We start from the raw sequence: 18094 nt of genomic DNA on the forward strand, positions 1-18094 counted from the left end.
TTCTAAAAACACAAGAAGAGATAACTGGTCTGATAGAATGAGCAGAAAACCATTTAGATGGTGTAAGTCTTGGGGATCTGAAAAATAAAATATAAAAGTTAAAAAAAAAAAATTTAAAAAAAAATCAATCACCTTAGCACCCAGGTGGGAAAGTGCTTAGCACTCGAATGGTTAAAGATCATGGGCCCTTGAACACTACCTGGAAATTTGAAATTCACCCAAGAGGCCATCAGAACAATCTTTGGACGACCCCAAATATTTAATATCTGATAGAACATAACCAGATGAAGAGCCCACTCTTCCAAATGAAAAAACTGACAACTGAGGAAAAACTAAATTATTCAGTCCTGTAATATGAACAGCAGAAAGCAGACAGCAATTAGCTTCTGCCCAGGAAATAATTTGAGATACTATCACTGTAAGTTCCCCCCCAATGATAGACCTAAGCTACAGATGTAATACAGTCTAATCTGAAAATAGAGAAAAAATTCCCTTTTCAATAGAGGCCAACCCTGAAGGGCCCAGAATATTGCACAGAGTTGAAAAACATTGATAGGTAACCTCGCCTCCTGAGGAGACCAAACTCCTTATGCATTCTGAGCCCCCCAGATGGTCCCCCCATACTGAAAAACTTTCATCTATATAGATTACAGACTAAGACGAATGAACAAAAGAAGCCATTTGCATAAAGAGCTAATAGTTCTGCCACCAAGACAAAAACAGACTAGTTCTGGAATGTAAACACCCCAGTATCATAGAAAAATATCCAAAGCTAAAGAGGGCTTAAATGAAAGCGAGCAAACTGAATAGCAACCAAGGCCACAAACATGAAACCTGACACCACAATGCAAAGAGCAAAGGAAGGAAGAAAACAGAGACTGAAAGTTCTAAAAGGCAACCCCAGCTTCAACCGTCTTTTGCTCTAACAAAGAAAGTCTCATAGAAACTGAATCTATTTGAACCCCCAGAAAAGCAACCTTTATCTGAAGCATTAGTAACTGTTCAGAAAAACAACCTTCCAACCATGTTGTTGAAGAAGCAAAAGCAGTCTGCAGGAGAGAAATACTGCTAAATGTTAAGATGGAGCTTAAACAAGATATAATCCAGGTCAGGAAATACTGCAATAACTTAAGATCTGATTAAAGAAAAGAGGATATCCCAAACCTTGGGGAATATTCTGAGAGCTGTAAGGCCAAACGGAACAGCAAACAAAACCCAAAAAACTAAAAAAACTTGTCCAAAAAAAACAAACCTCAGAAACTGATGATGTTCCTTGAAATAAGAACATAAAGGCAAGCATCCTTAAAATCTATTGTGGACATAAACTGACCACACAGCATAGTCTGAATAGTTTCCATTTTGAAAGTAGGACATTGAAAGCCTTTTTAAAGGATTCTAGGTCGGAATTGATCTGATAGTTCCCTCCTACTTAGGAACAATGCATAAGCTGGAGTTTCATTCAACCTGAGTCTTTACAGAGAATATAGGATAGAAAAAACCTTCCCTTGAGAGGCCTTGATCTGAAACATATTCAATATCTTTGAGACTAGAATAATCAAGGAACTAGAAGAGACTTAAACCAAGCTTACAGAAAAAGGAATAACCTACCCAGGGCCGCCACTAGAAATTTGGGGCCCCTGACTTAACCATTGATCAGCCCCCCCCCCCCACCTTGACATGTGCAGTTTTTGACCAAGTGACTAAAACGTATATGCACTTTATTCTTAAGTGTAGTAAAACTTGGAAATGTTGTAAAGGTAGTAACATCCAAGCACAGAAACACACAGACACTCATACACTGAAACACACACACTCACATACAGGGAGTGCAGAATTATTAGGCAAGTTGTATTTTTGAGGGTTAATTTTATTATTGAACAACAACCATGTTCTCAATGAACCCAAAAAACTCATTAATATCAAAGCTGAATATTTTTGGAAGTAGTTTTTAGTTTGTTTTAGTTTTAGCTATTTTAGGGGGATATCTGTGTGTGCAGGTGACTATTACTGTGCATAATTATTAGGCAACTTAACAAAAAAACAAATATATACCCATTTCAATTATTTATTTTTACCAGTGAAACCAATATAACATCTCAACATTCACAAATATACATTTCTGACATTCAAAAACAAAACACAAACAAATCAGTGACCAATATAGCCACCTTTCTTTGCAAGGACACTCAAAAGCCTGCCATCCATGGATTCCTGTCAGTGTTTTGATCTGTTCACCATCAACATTGCGTGCAGCAGCAACCACAGCCTCCCAGACACTGTTCAGAGAGGTGTACTGTTTTCCCTCCTTGTAAATCTCACATTTGATGATGGACCACAGGTTCTCAATGGGGTTCAGATCAGGTGAACAAGGAGGCCATGTCATTAGATTTTCTTCTTTTATACCCTTTCTTGCCAGCCACGCTGTGGAGTACTTGGACGCGTGTGATGGAGCATTGTCCTGCATGAAAATCATGTTTTTCTTGAAAGATGCAGACTTCTTCCTGTACCACTGCTTGAAGAAGGTGTCTTCCAGAAACTGGCAGTAGGACTGGGAGTTGAGCTTGACTCCATCCTCAAACCGAAAAGGCCCCACAAGCTCATCTTTGATGATACCAGCCCAAACCAGTACTCCACCTTCACCTTGCTGGCGTCTGAGTCGGACTGGAGCTCTCTGCCCTTTACCAATCCAGCCACGGGCCCATCCATCTGGCCCATCAAGACTCACTCTCTTTTCATCAGTCCATAAAACCTTAGAATAATCAGTCTTGAGATATTTCTTGGCCCAGTCTTGACGTTTCAGCTTGTGTGTCTTGTTCAGTGGTGGTCGGTCTTTCAGCCTTTCTTACCTTGGCCATGTCTCTGAGTATTGCACACCTTGTGCTTTTGGGCACTCCAGTGATGTTGCAGCTCTGAAATATGGCCAAACTGGTGGCAAGTGGCATCTTGGCAGCTGCACGCTTGACTTTTCTCAGTTCATGGGCAGTTATTTTGCGCCTTGGTTTTTCCACACGCTTCTTGCGACCCTGTTGACTATTTTGAATGAAACGCTTGATTGTTCGATGATCACGCTTCAGAAGCTTTGCAATTTTAAGAGTGCTGCATCCCTCTGCAAGATATCTCACTATTTTTGACATTTCTGAGCCTGTCAAGTCCTTCTTTTGACCCATTTTGCCAAAGGAAAGGAAGTTGCCTAATAATTATGCACACCTGATATAGGGTGTTGATGTCATTAGACCACACCCCTTCTCATTACAGAGATGCACATCACCTAATATGCTTAATTGGTAGTAGGCTTTCGAGCCTATACAGCTTGGTGTAAGACAACATGCATAAAGAGGATGATGTGGTCAAAATACTAATTTGCCTAATAATTCTGCACTCCCTGTATAAGGATTCACATATAGACACTCTAGCAGACACGCAAAGAAACACACTCAGACACAGACACCCAAACAGACGCTCAGCACTTGTTTACATTGACCTGACAAGTAATGAGGTAGACTACAGTTTTGTCAAAAAGGGAGATTTACAAAACCGAATATGGAGTTCTGATTATCTTTTTGTCAAGGAAGATGCCAACTAAATGATGACAACAGTATGCAGTGGCTGAAAGAAAGGGACCTGAACTGCCTAAACAATAATTTAAAGGTTAAATGGTGGATTGGTGACTTCCCGGAAAGGTCTCATTAGTCTCAAAGTCTGTAGAAAGATGTGAATAATCAGTAGTAAGGTCAAAATGTCCTAAAAAGGAACAGACAATGGACACACACACACTCACACACAAACTTGCACATACACCCAATGAAACACCGACAGAGACAGCCTCAGAAAACACACAAAGAAACACACACACAGAGAGAGACACCCACAGAAAACACACAAAGACATACACATACAGAGAGACAACCACATAAAACACACAAATACACACAGTACATACACACCCTCACTGAGACATACACACTCACCCTCACAGAGAGACCCACAGAAAAAAATACATACACACTCATAGAGACACAAACAAAAGCACAAAGACATAAACACAGACACCCACAGAAACACTCACAGGGAGGTAAAATTTCTGCACATTGTATGCACTAAATCAACAGTGTGAACATGCATGATAAAAAAAATGCAGAAATTAAGAGATCACTTTTTAAAGAATCATATTTGTAAATGTGCATACAAAAATAATTCTGTGAATTCAAAATTGTACATTAATGATCTGGGTAGATGGCTAGATGAAGAAAAGTACTTTTAAAAGGTTGACATATGTTTGTTTTTGTTTCCCCATTTTCCCCAACCAAGAGCACCTCTTCAAATATAGGTGTACAAATGTTCCATCTGTCAACTGTACTTATGGATTTTGAAAATGCTGTACTCTATATGGTCTTGTTGGAACCATAAGCTGTGGTACTCATACCATTAGATCTGGTTAAATGCAGGATTTAGGCTTGTTTGTATGTATTTCAAAATGAAGTCAGCTGTAGTGTAAACTGAACAGTTTTAAGTTAACCTGTCTCATTTCAAACACTGAGTAATCTTAGTCTGAGAGTATAACATTTTATGCAGCTGTAAAAATCATAGATAAAATGCCTCCTTGTATCTGGAAAGTCCTTGCATAAAGGAGCAGTAAACTGGAATGTAATATATATATATATATATATATATATATATATATATATATATATATATTAATTAAAAAAATCATATCTGCCAAAAGGGCACCTACCATGTGTGTATTGAGGAGGAAACATTTCTGCATGGCTTTAAATATAGAATTTCTACAGCATTATCAAATAATCATAAATACCACTGTTGCTAAAAAAATGTGTTTTTATGGACCCCTGGCCCCATCATACAACTACTACTATACTGAAGTTACAATCCGAAATTGCACAAAGAAATAAAAAACATTTACTAAGTAAGTCCTACCTCCTCTGCAAATGAAAGTGAACTGCCGTCTGACTCAGGCACACACTGCACAAAGTGCCAAGTCTGTCTCAACACTGTGCATAGTGGTTTAGTGCACACTCAGAAATCCTCTCAAATGCTAATACTTTACTCCTTTTAATAACATTTCCTATGATTAATTAGCATTCTGCTGTAGTAGTACCCCTGGTGGCTGCCAAAATTAAAAAAAAAAAAAAAAAAAGTTGTTTTGTTTTTGCCTCATGGCCCCCCCCCTGGCCCATTAGGCCCCTGACAGGAGTCACCCTGTCACCCCATGATGGCAGCCCTAGTACCCCCTACCAGAGCCTCTGGATCAAAGACTGTATCAACATGCAGACGCACACAGATCTGAAGGCCGACGTGGGTCAATGTGCAATCAAAAAACTAGCCTTCAACACAAGAAGAGTAAAAAAATGTAGTGTGAAAAAAATTACATGATGAAAAAATAAACATATTAATTAATTAAGATGAACCAACAGGCAGAGGCAAAGGACCTTTGACCCCCATGGCAAGATTTGTGACTAAATCCCCACTGGGTGAAATATATGTCACTTCCCAATACTCCAAATACATCCCTCTGACAAACATTGTACTCTGAGGGGAAATGGGACTCAAATCGATCTGAGAACCCTCCTATGAAGAAGCAAAATGCAAATCTGGGTTCATCAACCACCCTCCAGTGGAGGCAAAATAAAGACTGAGGTACTGGTGAGTTGGAAGGGGTTTTATAGAGTTCTTGGTATTAGGAATATTTGCCTCCTTCTAGTTGTAGAGAAGATATAATGTCCAGGGAGTAATGGATTGTGGAAATAATAATTAGTCACTGTCAGGCCCTGTTATGCCACAAAATCGATGGCTTATATCACATATCCTAGCCATACAATTTAGTGTTAGCACAAAGTGTTACCTTTATCCTTTCAATTATATATCCTAGCTGTTCACAGAAGTGGATGCAAATCATTGTCTGCAGCTTTTGCTTGGGACTCAGTGTAATCAGTTCCTAATGAAGGAAAAAAGTAGACATGAGAATAGGGTATTAATATCCAGAGTGAACAACTGAGGCCTAGTCTCCTGCATTTCCACAAAGCAGTGGGACAGATAATCTAGATATAAGAGAAGGAAAATGTGTTAGTCATTTTCTTTTCTGTGTCTAAGCATTATTTGGATGGAACAAGCTGAATGATTAACTGTGTTATTGATTTATAAAGTTTACAACTGTGTACAATAGGCTTTGTTTTTTTTTTTTTTTTTTTTTTTTGGGGGGGGGGGGGGGTTGTGTAGGAACATCAAAGCACAGAGCCCTTCATATAACTGCTTAATTCATGTGTAAAAACATTTAAATATAAATGCTACTGAATACTTGTGGGATAAAATGTAATAATTTAGTCTGGTCAAATACAAAATGCAAAGTCATTGAATTTGGGTTCTTTTATAAGAACAACAGCATAAAAAGAAGAGAAAACCCTGAAGCTCCTAAAACAAAAACTTTTTATTATAGATTCTTTTATAATTTGGATAAGTCAATCCAAAACCAATGACAATGTGGCGAGAGAGATAGCGCCGCACACAGGCTTATGCGTTTCGGCCCACAACAGCCGAAGAAGTCTTCGCCTTTATAAAGAAAACCTACAAATATATATACATATAATTGTATTTAACATACATTTTCGTATCTTCCATCATGATTCTAAGAAGTACTCAACAATTAAAATTGTCTTTTAAATAAAGGACAAATAGAAGATACAAATCTTGAAGCCTCGCCTTTTAAATGGGTATAAGACTTCTCCCCTTCCTGCTACCTACCGCACCTTTTTAAAAAGAAGTAATGAACAGACAAATAAAATCCACTTTTGCAGTTTTTTAATGGAATGTTTTGTGATTATGACTTTAAATGTAAATTAAAGTATGTGACTTAACATGCAGCAGTCCCTTTAATGAGAAGGTATGATTGGCTAAAGTTTGCCTGTACTATTATTCATGATTTCACCTCTATTGCAGATTGTTAGCACAGATAAAAAAAAAATGTAACTAACAGGTTTTATAAAAAGTTTTACTTTTAAAAATGTCAGTTTCTAAAATGTTACTTTATCAATTAAAAGCCTCTCTGCTTGAAGAATGTACAATTTGTTCACAGTCTTGTCCGTCATGCTGTACCTACCTCTATCTGTCTCATTGCTTTATCCCAGGTTGATTGTTTCTCCTCTGGGCTGTACCCCGGGATAGACAAAATGTTATGTATATAGTTAAACACTTCTTGCTGTAAAATAAAATATCAAACACACATGAGAGTTTAAGATTTCTTTAACCAAAAAACAAACAAATTAATAATAAACCACAGAAAAATGCAACATTAGTTTATTAGGTAGAGAGACGGCCTGAAATTTCCAATAGCCCCAAACATGGGAACAAATTGCAGCAGACAACTAAAAATGTAACCCCTGACTAATAAACTATAGTGACATTTTTCAACCCCTGTGTACACACTATGGGTCAGATTACAAGTGGAGTTCTAATTAACGCTCCTGCTCGAGCATTAATTGCGCAAGAAGAAAGCTTTTTGCGCGCGCTGGGTTGCGCTCGTATTAGGAGTAGAAAGTGAACAGTTTTTGCTCATGCGCTAACCTGACGAATGCAAAAAGCCAAAGTTAGAAAATTGCATGCATGTTCAGGTATTAAATTATATCCAAATAAATCAATGGAGACAAAAAAGTGGAAGAAAAAAAAAAAACACTCTTGCGCAAACCCGATCATATATTCCCATGTATGCTAACTCAACATGATAATATATGAATAGTTCACATTCCAATGTTGTGAACACAGAAGAATATGTTCTATTTATTCATAAATACATATTACTACATATGTCTGATGGAATTTTGGTACAATATATATCTATACATATATACACGATTATATATAGGTATAGATATATACAGATATATATAGGAATATCTATTTAACAATACATACAACATATTCTGGTATGTGAAGAACATTGGAATGACAAATATTTACAGTAAATGCATAGTTAAAATCTTTATTAAATATTAATATAGCATAAATATGCTTTTTCATTTTTTCCTCAACTTAACTGCAAAGGGCTCCAATGCAAGTTTCTATATTTGTCTATATATGTATACATTTGTTTAAATGTGTATATATGTCTGTAAATACATATATACATACATATATATATATATATATATACACACACACATATATACACACATTAAAGAGATATGAAAAACATAATTTATGCTTACCTGATAAATTTATTTCTCTTGTAGTGTATCCAGTCCACGGATCATCCATTACTTGTGGGATATTCTCCTTCCCAACAGGAAGTTGCAAGAGGATCACCCACAGCAGAGCTGCTATATAGCTCCTCCCCTCACTGCCATATCCAGTCATTCGACCGAAACAAGCAGAGAAAGGAAAAACCATAGGGTGCAGTGGTGACTGTAGTTTAATTAAAATTTAGACCTGCCTGAAAAGGACAGGGCGGGCCGTGGACTGGATACACTACAAGAGAAATAAATTTATCAGGTAAGCATAAATTATGTTTTCTCTTGTTAAGTGTATCCAGTCCACGGATCATCCATTACTTGTGGGATACCAATACCAAAGCTAAAGTACACGGATGATGGGAGGGACAAGGCAGGTACTTAAACGGAAGGTACCACTGCCTGTAGAACCTTTCTCCCCAAAAACAGCCTCCGAAGAAGCAAAAGTATCAAATTTGTAAAATTTGGAAAAGGTATGAAGCGAAGACCAAGTCGCAGCCTTGCAAATCTGTTCAACAGAGGGCCCTCATTTTTAAAGGCCCAGGTGGAAGCCACAGCTCTAGTAGAGCTGAGCTGTAATCCCTTTCAGGAGGCTGCTGTCAGCAGTCCTCATAGGCTAAACGGATTATACTCCCGAAGCCAAAAAGAAAGAGAGGTTGCCGAGACCTTTTGACCTCTCCTCTGTCCAGAGTAAACAACAAAACAGGTTAGATGTTTGACAAAATCTTTAGTAGCCTGTAAGTAAAACTTCAAGCACGGACTATGTCTAGAGTATGCAAAAGACGTTCCTTCTTTGGAGAAGGATTAGGACATAATGATGGAACAACAATCTCTTGATTGATATTCTTGTTAGAAACCACCTTAGGTAAAAACCCAGGTTTTGTACGCAGAACTACTTTATCTGCATGAAAGATCAGATAAGGAGAATCGCAATGTAAGGCAGATAACTCTGAGACTCTTCGAGCATAGGAAATAGCCATCAGAAAATGAACTTTCCATGATAGAAGTTTGATATCAATAGAATGAAGGGTTCAAACGGGACCCCTTGAAGAACTTTAAGAACCAACGTTTAAACTCCATGGAGGAGCAACAGGTTTTAAACACAGGCTTAATCTAACTAAAGCCTGACAAAATGCCTGAACGTCTGGAACTTCTGCCAGACCGCTTGTGTAAAAGAATAGACAGAGAAGAAATCTTTCCCTTTAAAGAACTAGCTGATAATCCTTTATCAAACCCTCCTTGGAGGAAGGACAGTATCCTAGGAATCCTAACCCTACTCCATGAGTAATTCTTGGATTCACACCAAGAAGATATTTAAGCCCATATCTTGTGGTAAATTTTCCTGGTGACAGGCTTTCGTGCCTGTATTAAGGTATCAATTACGACTCGGAGAAGCCACGCTTTGATAGGATCAAGCGTTCGAATCTCATGCAGTCAGTCCTCAGAGATGTAGATTTGTATGATTGAAAGGACCTTGTATTAGAAGGTCTTGGTCTCAGAGGCAGAGTCCATGGTGGAATAGGATGTCACTAGGTCTGCATACCCAGGGTCCTGCGTGGCCACGCAGGCGCTATCAATATCACTGATGCTCTCTCCTGTTTGATTTTGGCAATCAGCGAGGGAGCAAAGGAAACGGTGGAAACACATAAGCCAGTTGAAGAACCAAGCGCTGCTAGAGCATCTATCAGTGCCGCTTCTGGGTCCCTGGACCTGGATCCGTAACAAGGAAGCTTGGGCGTTCAGGCGAGATGCCCATGAGATCCCATTCTGGTTTGCCCCAACGGAGAACCAATTGAGCAAACACCTCCGGATGAGTTCCCACTCCCCCGGATGAAAAGTCTGACGACTTAAGAAAATCCGCCTCCCTGTTCTCTACACTGGGATATGGAACGCTGACAGGTGGCAAGAGTGAGTTCTCTGCCCAGTGAATTATCTTGGAGACTTCTGGTTCCCCCTTGATGGTTGATGTAAGCCGCAGTCGTGATGTGTCCGACTGAAATCTGATGAACCTCAGTGTTGCTAACTGAGGCCAAGCTAGAAGAGCATTGAATATTGCTCTTAACTCCAGAATATTTATTGGAGGAGTTTCTCCTCCTGAGTCCATGAACCCTGAGCCTTCAGGGAGTTCCAGACTGCTCCCCAACCTAGAAGGCTGGCATCTGTTTGTTACAATTGTCCAATCTGGTCTGCGAAAGGTCCATACCCTTGGACAGATTGACCCGAGATAACCACCAGAGAAGAGAATCTCTGGTTTCCTGATCCAGATTTAGTAGAGGGGACAAATCTGTGTAATCCCCATTCCACTGACTGAGCATGCATAATTGCAGCGGTCTGAGATGCAGGCGCACAAATGGGCACTATGTCCATCGCCGCTACCATTAAGCCGATTACTTCCATGCACTGAGCCACCGTGGGGGCGCGGAGTGAGTGAAGAACACGGCAAGCATTTAGAAGTCTTGATAACCTGGACTCCGTCAGGTAAATTTTTCATTTCTACAGAATCTATTAGAGTTCCTAGGAGGAAACCCTTGTGAGAGGAGATAGAGAACTCTTTTCTTCGTTCACTTTCCACCCCATGCGACCTCAGAATGCCAGAACTATCTCTGTATGAGATTTGGCAATTTGAAAGCTTTGACGCCTGTATCAAGATGTCGTCCAGGTAAGGAGCCACCGATATGCCTCGCGGTCTTAGGACCGCCAGAAGTGAGCCCAGAACCTTTGTAAAAATTCTTGGGGCTGTAGCCAACCCGAATGGAAGAGCTACATATTGGTAATGCCTGTCTAGAAAGGCAAAAACTCAGGAACCGATGATGATTCTTGTGAATCGGAATGTGAAGGCAGGCATCCTTTAAGTCCACTGTGGTCATGTACTGACCCTCTTGGATCATGGGTAAAATGGTTCGAATAGTTTCCATCTTGAATGACGGAACTCTGAGGAATTTGTTTAGGATCTTTAGATCCAAAATTGGTCTGAAGGTTCCCTCTTTTTTGGGAACCACAATCAGATTTGAATAAAACCCCCTGTCCTTGTTCCGTCCGCGGAACTGGATGGATCACTCCCATTACCAGGCAGATCTTGTACGCATCTTAGGAAAGCCTCTTCTTTATCTGGTTTGCAGATAATCTTGAAAGGTGAAATCTCCCTTGTGGAGGAGAAGCTTTGAAGTCCAGAAGATATCCCTGAGATATGATCTCCAACGCCCAGGGATCCTGAACATCTCTTGCCCACGCCTGGGCGAAGAGAGAGAGTCTGCCCCCTACTAGATCCGTTGTCGGATAGGGGGCCGCTCCTTCATGCTTGTCTTAGAGGCAGCAGCAGGCTTCTGGCCTGCTTGCCCTTGTTCCAGGACTGGTTAGGTTTCCAGGCCCTGCTTGATTGAGCAAAAGTTCCCTCTTGTTTTGAAGCGGAGGAAGTGATGCTGCACCTGCCTTGAAATTTCGAAAGGCACGAAAATTAGACTGTTTGGCCCTTGATTTGGCCCTGTCCTGAGGAAGGGTTATGACCCCTTACCTCCAGTAATGTCAGCAATAATTTCTTTCAAACCAGGCCCGAATAAGGTCTGTCCCTTGAAAGGAATGTTGAAGTAATTTAGACTTTGAAGTCACATCAGCTGACCAGGATTTGAGCCATAGCACCCTTACGCGCCTGGATGGCGAATCCGGAATTCTTAGCCGTTAGTTTAGTAAAATGAACAATGGCATCAGAAACAAATGAGTTAGCTAGCTTAAGTGTTCTAAGCTTGTCAATAATTTCAGTCAATGGAGCTGTATGGATGACCTCTTCGTCCAGGCCTCAAACCAGAACGCCGCCGCAGCAGTGACAGGAGCAATGCATGCAAGGGGCTGTAAAATAAAACCTTGTTGAATAAACATTTTCTTAAGGTAACCCCTCTAATTTTTTTATCCATTGGATCTGAAAAAGCACAACTGTCCTCAACCGGGATAGGTAGTACGCTTTGCTAAAATAGAAACTGCTCCCTCCACCTTAGGACTGTCTGCCATAAGTCCCGTGTAGTGGCATCTATTGGAAACATTTTTCTAAATATAGGAGGTGGGAAAAGGGCACACCGGGTCTATCCCACTCCTTACTAATAATTTCTGTTAAGCCTTTTAGGTATTGGAAAAACATCAGTATCACCGGCACTGCATAGTATTTATCCAGTCTACACAATTTCTCTGGCACTGCAATTGTGTCACAGTCATTCAGAGCAGCTAATACCTCCCCGAACAATACACGGAGGTTCTCAAGCTTAAATTTAAAATTAGAAATCTCTGAATCAGGTCTCCCCGATCCAGAGACGTCACCCACAGACTGAAGCTCTCCATCCTCAGGTTCTGCATATTGTGACGCAGTATCAGACAAGGCTCTTACAGCATCTACGCGCTCTGTATCTCGTCTAACCCCAGAGCTATCGCGCTCTGCCTCCTCAATTCAGGCAATCTGGCTAATACCTCTGACAGGGTATTATTCATGACTGCAGCCATGTCCTGCAAAGTAATCGCTATGGGCGTCCTGATGTACTTGGCGCCATATTAGCGTGCGTCCCTTGAGCGAGAGGCGAAGGGTCCGACACGTGGGGAGAGTTAGTCGGCATAACTTCCCCCTCGACAGACCCCTCTGGTGACAATTCTTTTATAGATAAAGACTGATCTTTACTGTTTAAGGTGGAAATTAATACATTTAGTACACATTCTCCTATGGGCTCCACCATGGCTTTTTAAACATAATAAACAAGTATCCTCTGTTTCAGACATGTTTGTACAGACTAGCAATGAGACTAGCAAGCTTGGAAAACACTTTAAAACCAAGTTAACCAAGCAATATAAAAACGTTACTGTGCCTTTAAGAGAAACAAATTTTGACAAAATTTGAAATAACAGTGAAAAAAGGCAGTTACACTAACGAAATTTTTACAGTGTTATGTAACAAGTTAAGCAGAGCATTTGCACCCACTTGTAAATGGGATGATTAACCCCTTAATACCAAAAACAGAATAATAAATGACAAAAAACGTTTTTAAACACAGTACAAACAACTGCCACAGGTCTACTGTGGTTGTTTACCCCTCCTCAAACACGACTTTTGAAGCCTTTTAAGCCCTTCAGAGATGTCCTGTATCATGCAGAAGGAAGCTGAGTGTCTCTGTCTGTAATTCTAGCTGCGCAGAAAAGCGCTAAAATAGGCCCCTCCCACTCTATTACAACAGTGGAAAGCCTCAGGAAACTGTTTCTAGGCAAAAATCAAGCAAGCCATGTGGAAAAAAACTAGGCCCCAATAAGTTTTGTCACCAACATATATAAAAACGATTAACATGCCAGCAACGTTTATATTACATTTTATAAGAGTATGTATCTCTGTTAATAAGCTGCTACCAGTCGCTATTAAATCACTGCATTTAGGCTTAACTTACATTAACCCGGTATCAGCAGCATTTTTTCTAGCAAATTCCATCCCTAGAAATATGTTAACTGCACATACCTTATTGCAGGAAAACCTGCACGCCATTCCCCCTCTGAAGTTACCTCACTCCTCAGAATATGTGAGAACGGCAGTGGATCTTAGTTACTTCTGCTAAGATCATAGAAATCACAGGCAGATTCTTCTTCTAATGCTGCCTGGGATAAAACAGTACACTCCGGTACCATTTAAAAATAACAAACTTTTGATTGAAGTTAAAAAACTAACTATAATACACCACTCTCCTCTTACTACCTCCATCTTTGTTGAGAGTTGCAAGAGAATGACTGGATATGGGAGTGAGGGGAGGAGCTATATAGCAGCTCTGCTGTGGGTGATCCTCTTGCAACTTCCTGTTGGAAGGAGAATATCCCACAAGTAATTGATTATCCATGGACTGGATACACTTAACAAGAGAAAACAATTTTTTATGTTAAAGGGATAAGAAACCTAATTTTTTTCTTCATGATTCTGCTAGTGCATTCAGTTTTAAGCAACTTTCTATTTTACGGCCTTTTATCAATTATTCTTCATTCTTTTGGTATCTTATTTGAAAAGCAGGAATGTAAGCTTTGGCCAATTTTGGTTCAGCACCTGGGGTAGCGCTTGCTGATTAGTGGCAAAATGTAGACACCAATCAGCAAGTGCTACCCTGGGTTCTGAACCAAAAATGGACTGGCTCCTAAGCTTACATTCCTGCCTTTTCAAATAAAGATACCAAGAGAACAATGACAAATTGATGATAGGAGTAAATTAGAAAGTTGCTTGAAATTGCAGCTCTATCTGAATCATGAAAGAAAAACGTGGGTTTCATATTCCTTTAAAGCCATTTGCCTGCCTTTTTTCCCCTAACACCTGAGATCTCATATCTTTGAGCCCCACTTTTGTGTGCTTTTTTTTGGAATGATTTTGATTAGATGGTGTTCTCATGAGTGTAACTATTTTATGTTTTGCGAAACAGTTAACCAGAGCTCTGAAGTCACAGTAATCATTCTAGCCTAAATCACAATTGTGCTCAAGCGATCACATTTACTTTCAACTTATAATACCAGCGGTAAGCCCGACAAGCACAAACACCCATGATAAACCCCTTATTGCTCGGACACAAATGTTTGCACTCCACTCGTAACCTCGCCCTATATCAGCAACCAAACACTACACTGCATAAGATCTGCATACAAAATAAATATTTTTAAACACATTTAAACTGTTGATAGTAAGAAAAATGTGCATTCTTGTGTAGCCCAGGGACATACCCTTTTAAAAATATCTTATCTTATACCCTCTGCTGAAGTCAAATAGAGACTGATACAAATGAGCTGCTACAGTGATCATGAAATTAACTGGATAGAATGAAGCAGGGGAAGACTTCTGAAGTCTGGAATAAACAATTCTCACAGCAACTGGGAAAACACAATGGTCATAAGTAAACCAGTAAAAGGGGCATTATAAATAGTTAAAGTCAAAGGGATTCTACTTCACATAATTTAATATTCTACAGGGAATTCAATACGAGTTGTATGACCCTTTAATTAATTGTTAGACTGGATAAGCAAAGCAATGACATTATCACTGCTTATTTTGTGAAAAATTATCTTTTTCTTTCATGATTCTGATAGAATATAACATTTTAAACAACTTTACATTTTACTTCTATTATCAAATTTGCTTCATTCTCTTGGTATCATTTGCTGAAGGAGCAGAAATACACTACTTATAGCTAGCTGAACACATCTAGTGAGCCAATCACAAGAGACAAATGTGTGCAGGCACCAATCACCAGCTAGCACTCACTAGTGTAGGATATGTTCATATTCCTTTTCAACCCTGAATACCAACACAACAAAAAACATTTGAAAATAGAAGTCAAATAAAAAGTGTCTTAAGATGAAAGCTCTATCAGATTTATGCAAAAGTTATCATTGACTTTAAGGAATAGTCCATTTGAGTTGTATGTCTCTTTATTGAATTGAATACTGTATAATATATCTTCTTTTAAATGTGTGATAAAAAAAACTGCCCATTGCCATTTCTGTGTCTTTCCTTTCTGTAGAGACAATCCCTTAGATTTACTTAGGCAGTATGGCAACCACAGCGTAACTATTTGTTATCTTAAAGGGACAGGAAACCCAAACATTTTCTTTCATGATTTGGATAGAACATTTTAAACAACTTTCCAATTTACTTCCATTATCAAATTTGCTTTGTTCTCGTTATCCTTTGCTGAAGGAACAGCAATTGCCACTACTGCTGCAAGAACACATCTAGTCAGCCAATCACAAAAGACAAATGTGTGCATGCATCAATTAGCAGCCGCTCCAACTAGTGTAGGATATATGCATATTCTTTTCCAACAAAGGATACCAAGAGAACAAAGCACATTTGAAACTAAAAGTGAATTTAAAAGTGTCTTAAAATGACATGTTCTATCTGACTTATGCAAGTTTAATGTTGACTTACCTATCCCGTTAAAGGGATATTGAAACCAAACTTTTTCTTTTGATTCATAGAGCATGCAATTTTACATGCATTTAGCCACCAATTAGAAAGCGCTACCCAGGTTTCTGAACCAAAAATGGGCCGGCTCCTAAGCTTACATTCCTGCTTTTCAAATAAAAGATACCAAGAGAACAAAGAAAAAATTAAAATACGAGTAAATTAGAAAGTTTTCTTAAAATTGTTCTATCTGAATCATGAAAGAAAAAAATTGTGTTTCATATCCCTTTAAGGATCTTTTACTAGTATCTCTCTATGTCTGTATAAAGGGAGCACGATAGAATAACATAGGAATTAATACAGTGTCATCAATGTGCTAACTGGAACACTTTCCTGGAGAGATTCAGAAGCCAAGAGAAAATCACAAAAATATAAACCTAAATAAACAGAATTTCCAGGAGACATATTGACATTATTAATTCATCATGTTGGACGTGACATGAATGGCGTGCAACACTGATAACAGCAAATGCTAACTGTCAGCTGAATTCATGTTTATCATCAACCAAAGCACAACACAGTAAACTGAAGCTTGTGCACAATTCTATGTACAAACCTATCAGAACACAACTTATTTTCACAATCCATAACACAACGTAACAGAAGTTTAGCAATTTAAGTGACAAAATGAAATACAAAGAGCTGTTTCAGAGAAGCAAATTTAGAGATGTGGAGATTTGTGCACAATCAGCTGACTCACTAAGATTTAGAGACACCTCCCAGTTGAATCAATATTGTCCATAGAAAAACATTCAAATTGGAGTTTTTATTTTTAATTCTTGGTTGATCTAGACTGTTTTTAATGCATAGTTTTGCCAGTTATATATATATATAACCTGGGTTAGATTATTATTTGCATTAATATTTAGCCTGCCGACAGGAGCACATTTTAGGGCAGCAATACATTTTCAGCAATCTACATTGATGCTATCTACAGTGATGTATGAACGCTCATAAAATTTTTGCTGCCTGTAATAAGAATGTTTTTTTTTTAAATGCAATATCAATACGCAGATATTGTAACTGGAGCACTGATGCTGTTATCTTAGCCTGTGATAATCGTACTTTTACAATCTTATGTTGAGATTATAAGACTTTTTTCATATATGGCAGATGATGAGAGACAGATACACAGGGGCACATTTATCAAGCTCCGAGCTTGAGGCCACATGTTTCTGGCGAGCTTGCAGGCTCGCCAGGAACAGCAGTTATGAAGCAGCGGTCCACCAAAGACCCGCTGCTCCATAACTTGTCCACCTGTTCTGAGCAGGTGGACACGACATCGCCGGAAATCAACCCAATGGAGTACGATCGGGGTTGATTGACACCCCCCTGCTGGCGGCCCATTGGCCGCGAGTCTGCAGGGGGCAGCGTTGCAACCAGCAGCTCTTGTGAGCTGCTGGGTGCAATACTGAATACGACAAGCGTATTGCTCGCCGTATTCAGCGAGGTCTGTCGGACCTTGATAACTTGGGGCCACAGACATAGATATATTGATGAGGAATAGATAGATAGATAGATAGACAGACATATAGATAGATTGATTGATTGATTGATGAGAGATAGATAGATTGATGAGAGATAGATAAATACAGATGAGCATGCTAAATAATTATGGACATTTTCTGGGTGACCACACTTACCTTCCGAACAGGATCCTGCAGGTAGCAGTCTATGATTTTCTCATACTGATGCTTCCGTTCATACATAAAACTCACAAATCTGATAACTAGGAGAAGAAAAAAATAAACTGAGAGGGGCACAACTAATAGCACTGAATTTCAAAATATGGGTTTACAAAATAAATCATTTTGTATTGTTCTACAACTAAGGGCCATACCCAAAAAAGCCTCTTAAGTAATCTTTATGCCATTACATTTGCTGTGAAAAGTTAAAAACATTC

At 39.2% G+C, this 18094-nt stretch overlaps 1 protein-coding gene across 1 annotated transcript in view; it reads right to left on the bottom strand.

Moving 5' to 3' along the window:
* The window catches only part of VPS8 (VPS8 subunit of CORVET complex), a 478663-nt gene that overhangs the window by 189443 nt on the left and 271126 nt on the right, over window positions 1–18094 (bottom strand). Inside the window, 4 exon segments of the mRNA XM_053698746.1 lie at window positions 5861–5953; window positions 7112–7210; window positions 17835–17903; window positions 17905–17920. Of these exon segments, the coding sequence (XP_053554721.1) occupies window positions 5861–5953; window positions 7112–7210; window positions 17835–17903; window positions 17905–17920 (277 nt within the window).

The sequence above is a fragment of the Bombina bombina genome, chromosome 1 (assembly GCF_027579735.1).
Source record: "Bombina bombina isolate aBomBom1 chromosome 1, aBomBom1.pri, whole genome shotgun sequence".
In the NCBI taxonomy this organism is placed as follows: domain Eukaryota; kingdom Metazoa; phylum Chordata; class Amphibia; order Anura; family Bombinatoridae; genus Bombina; species Bombina bombina.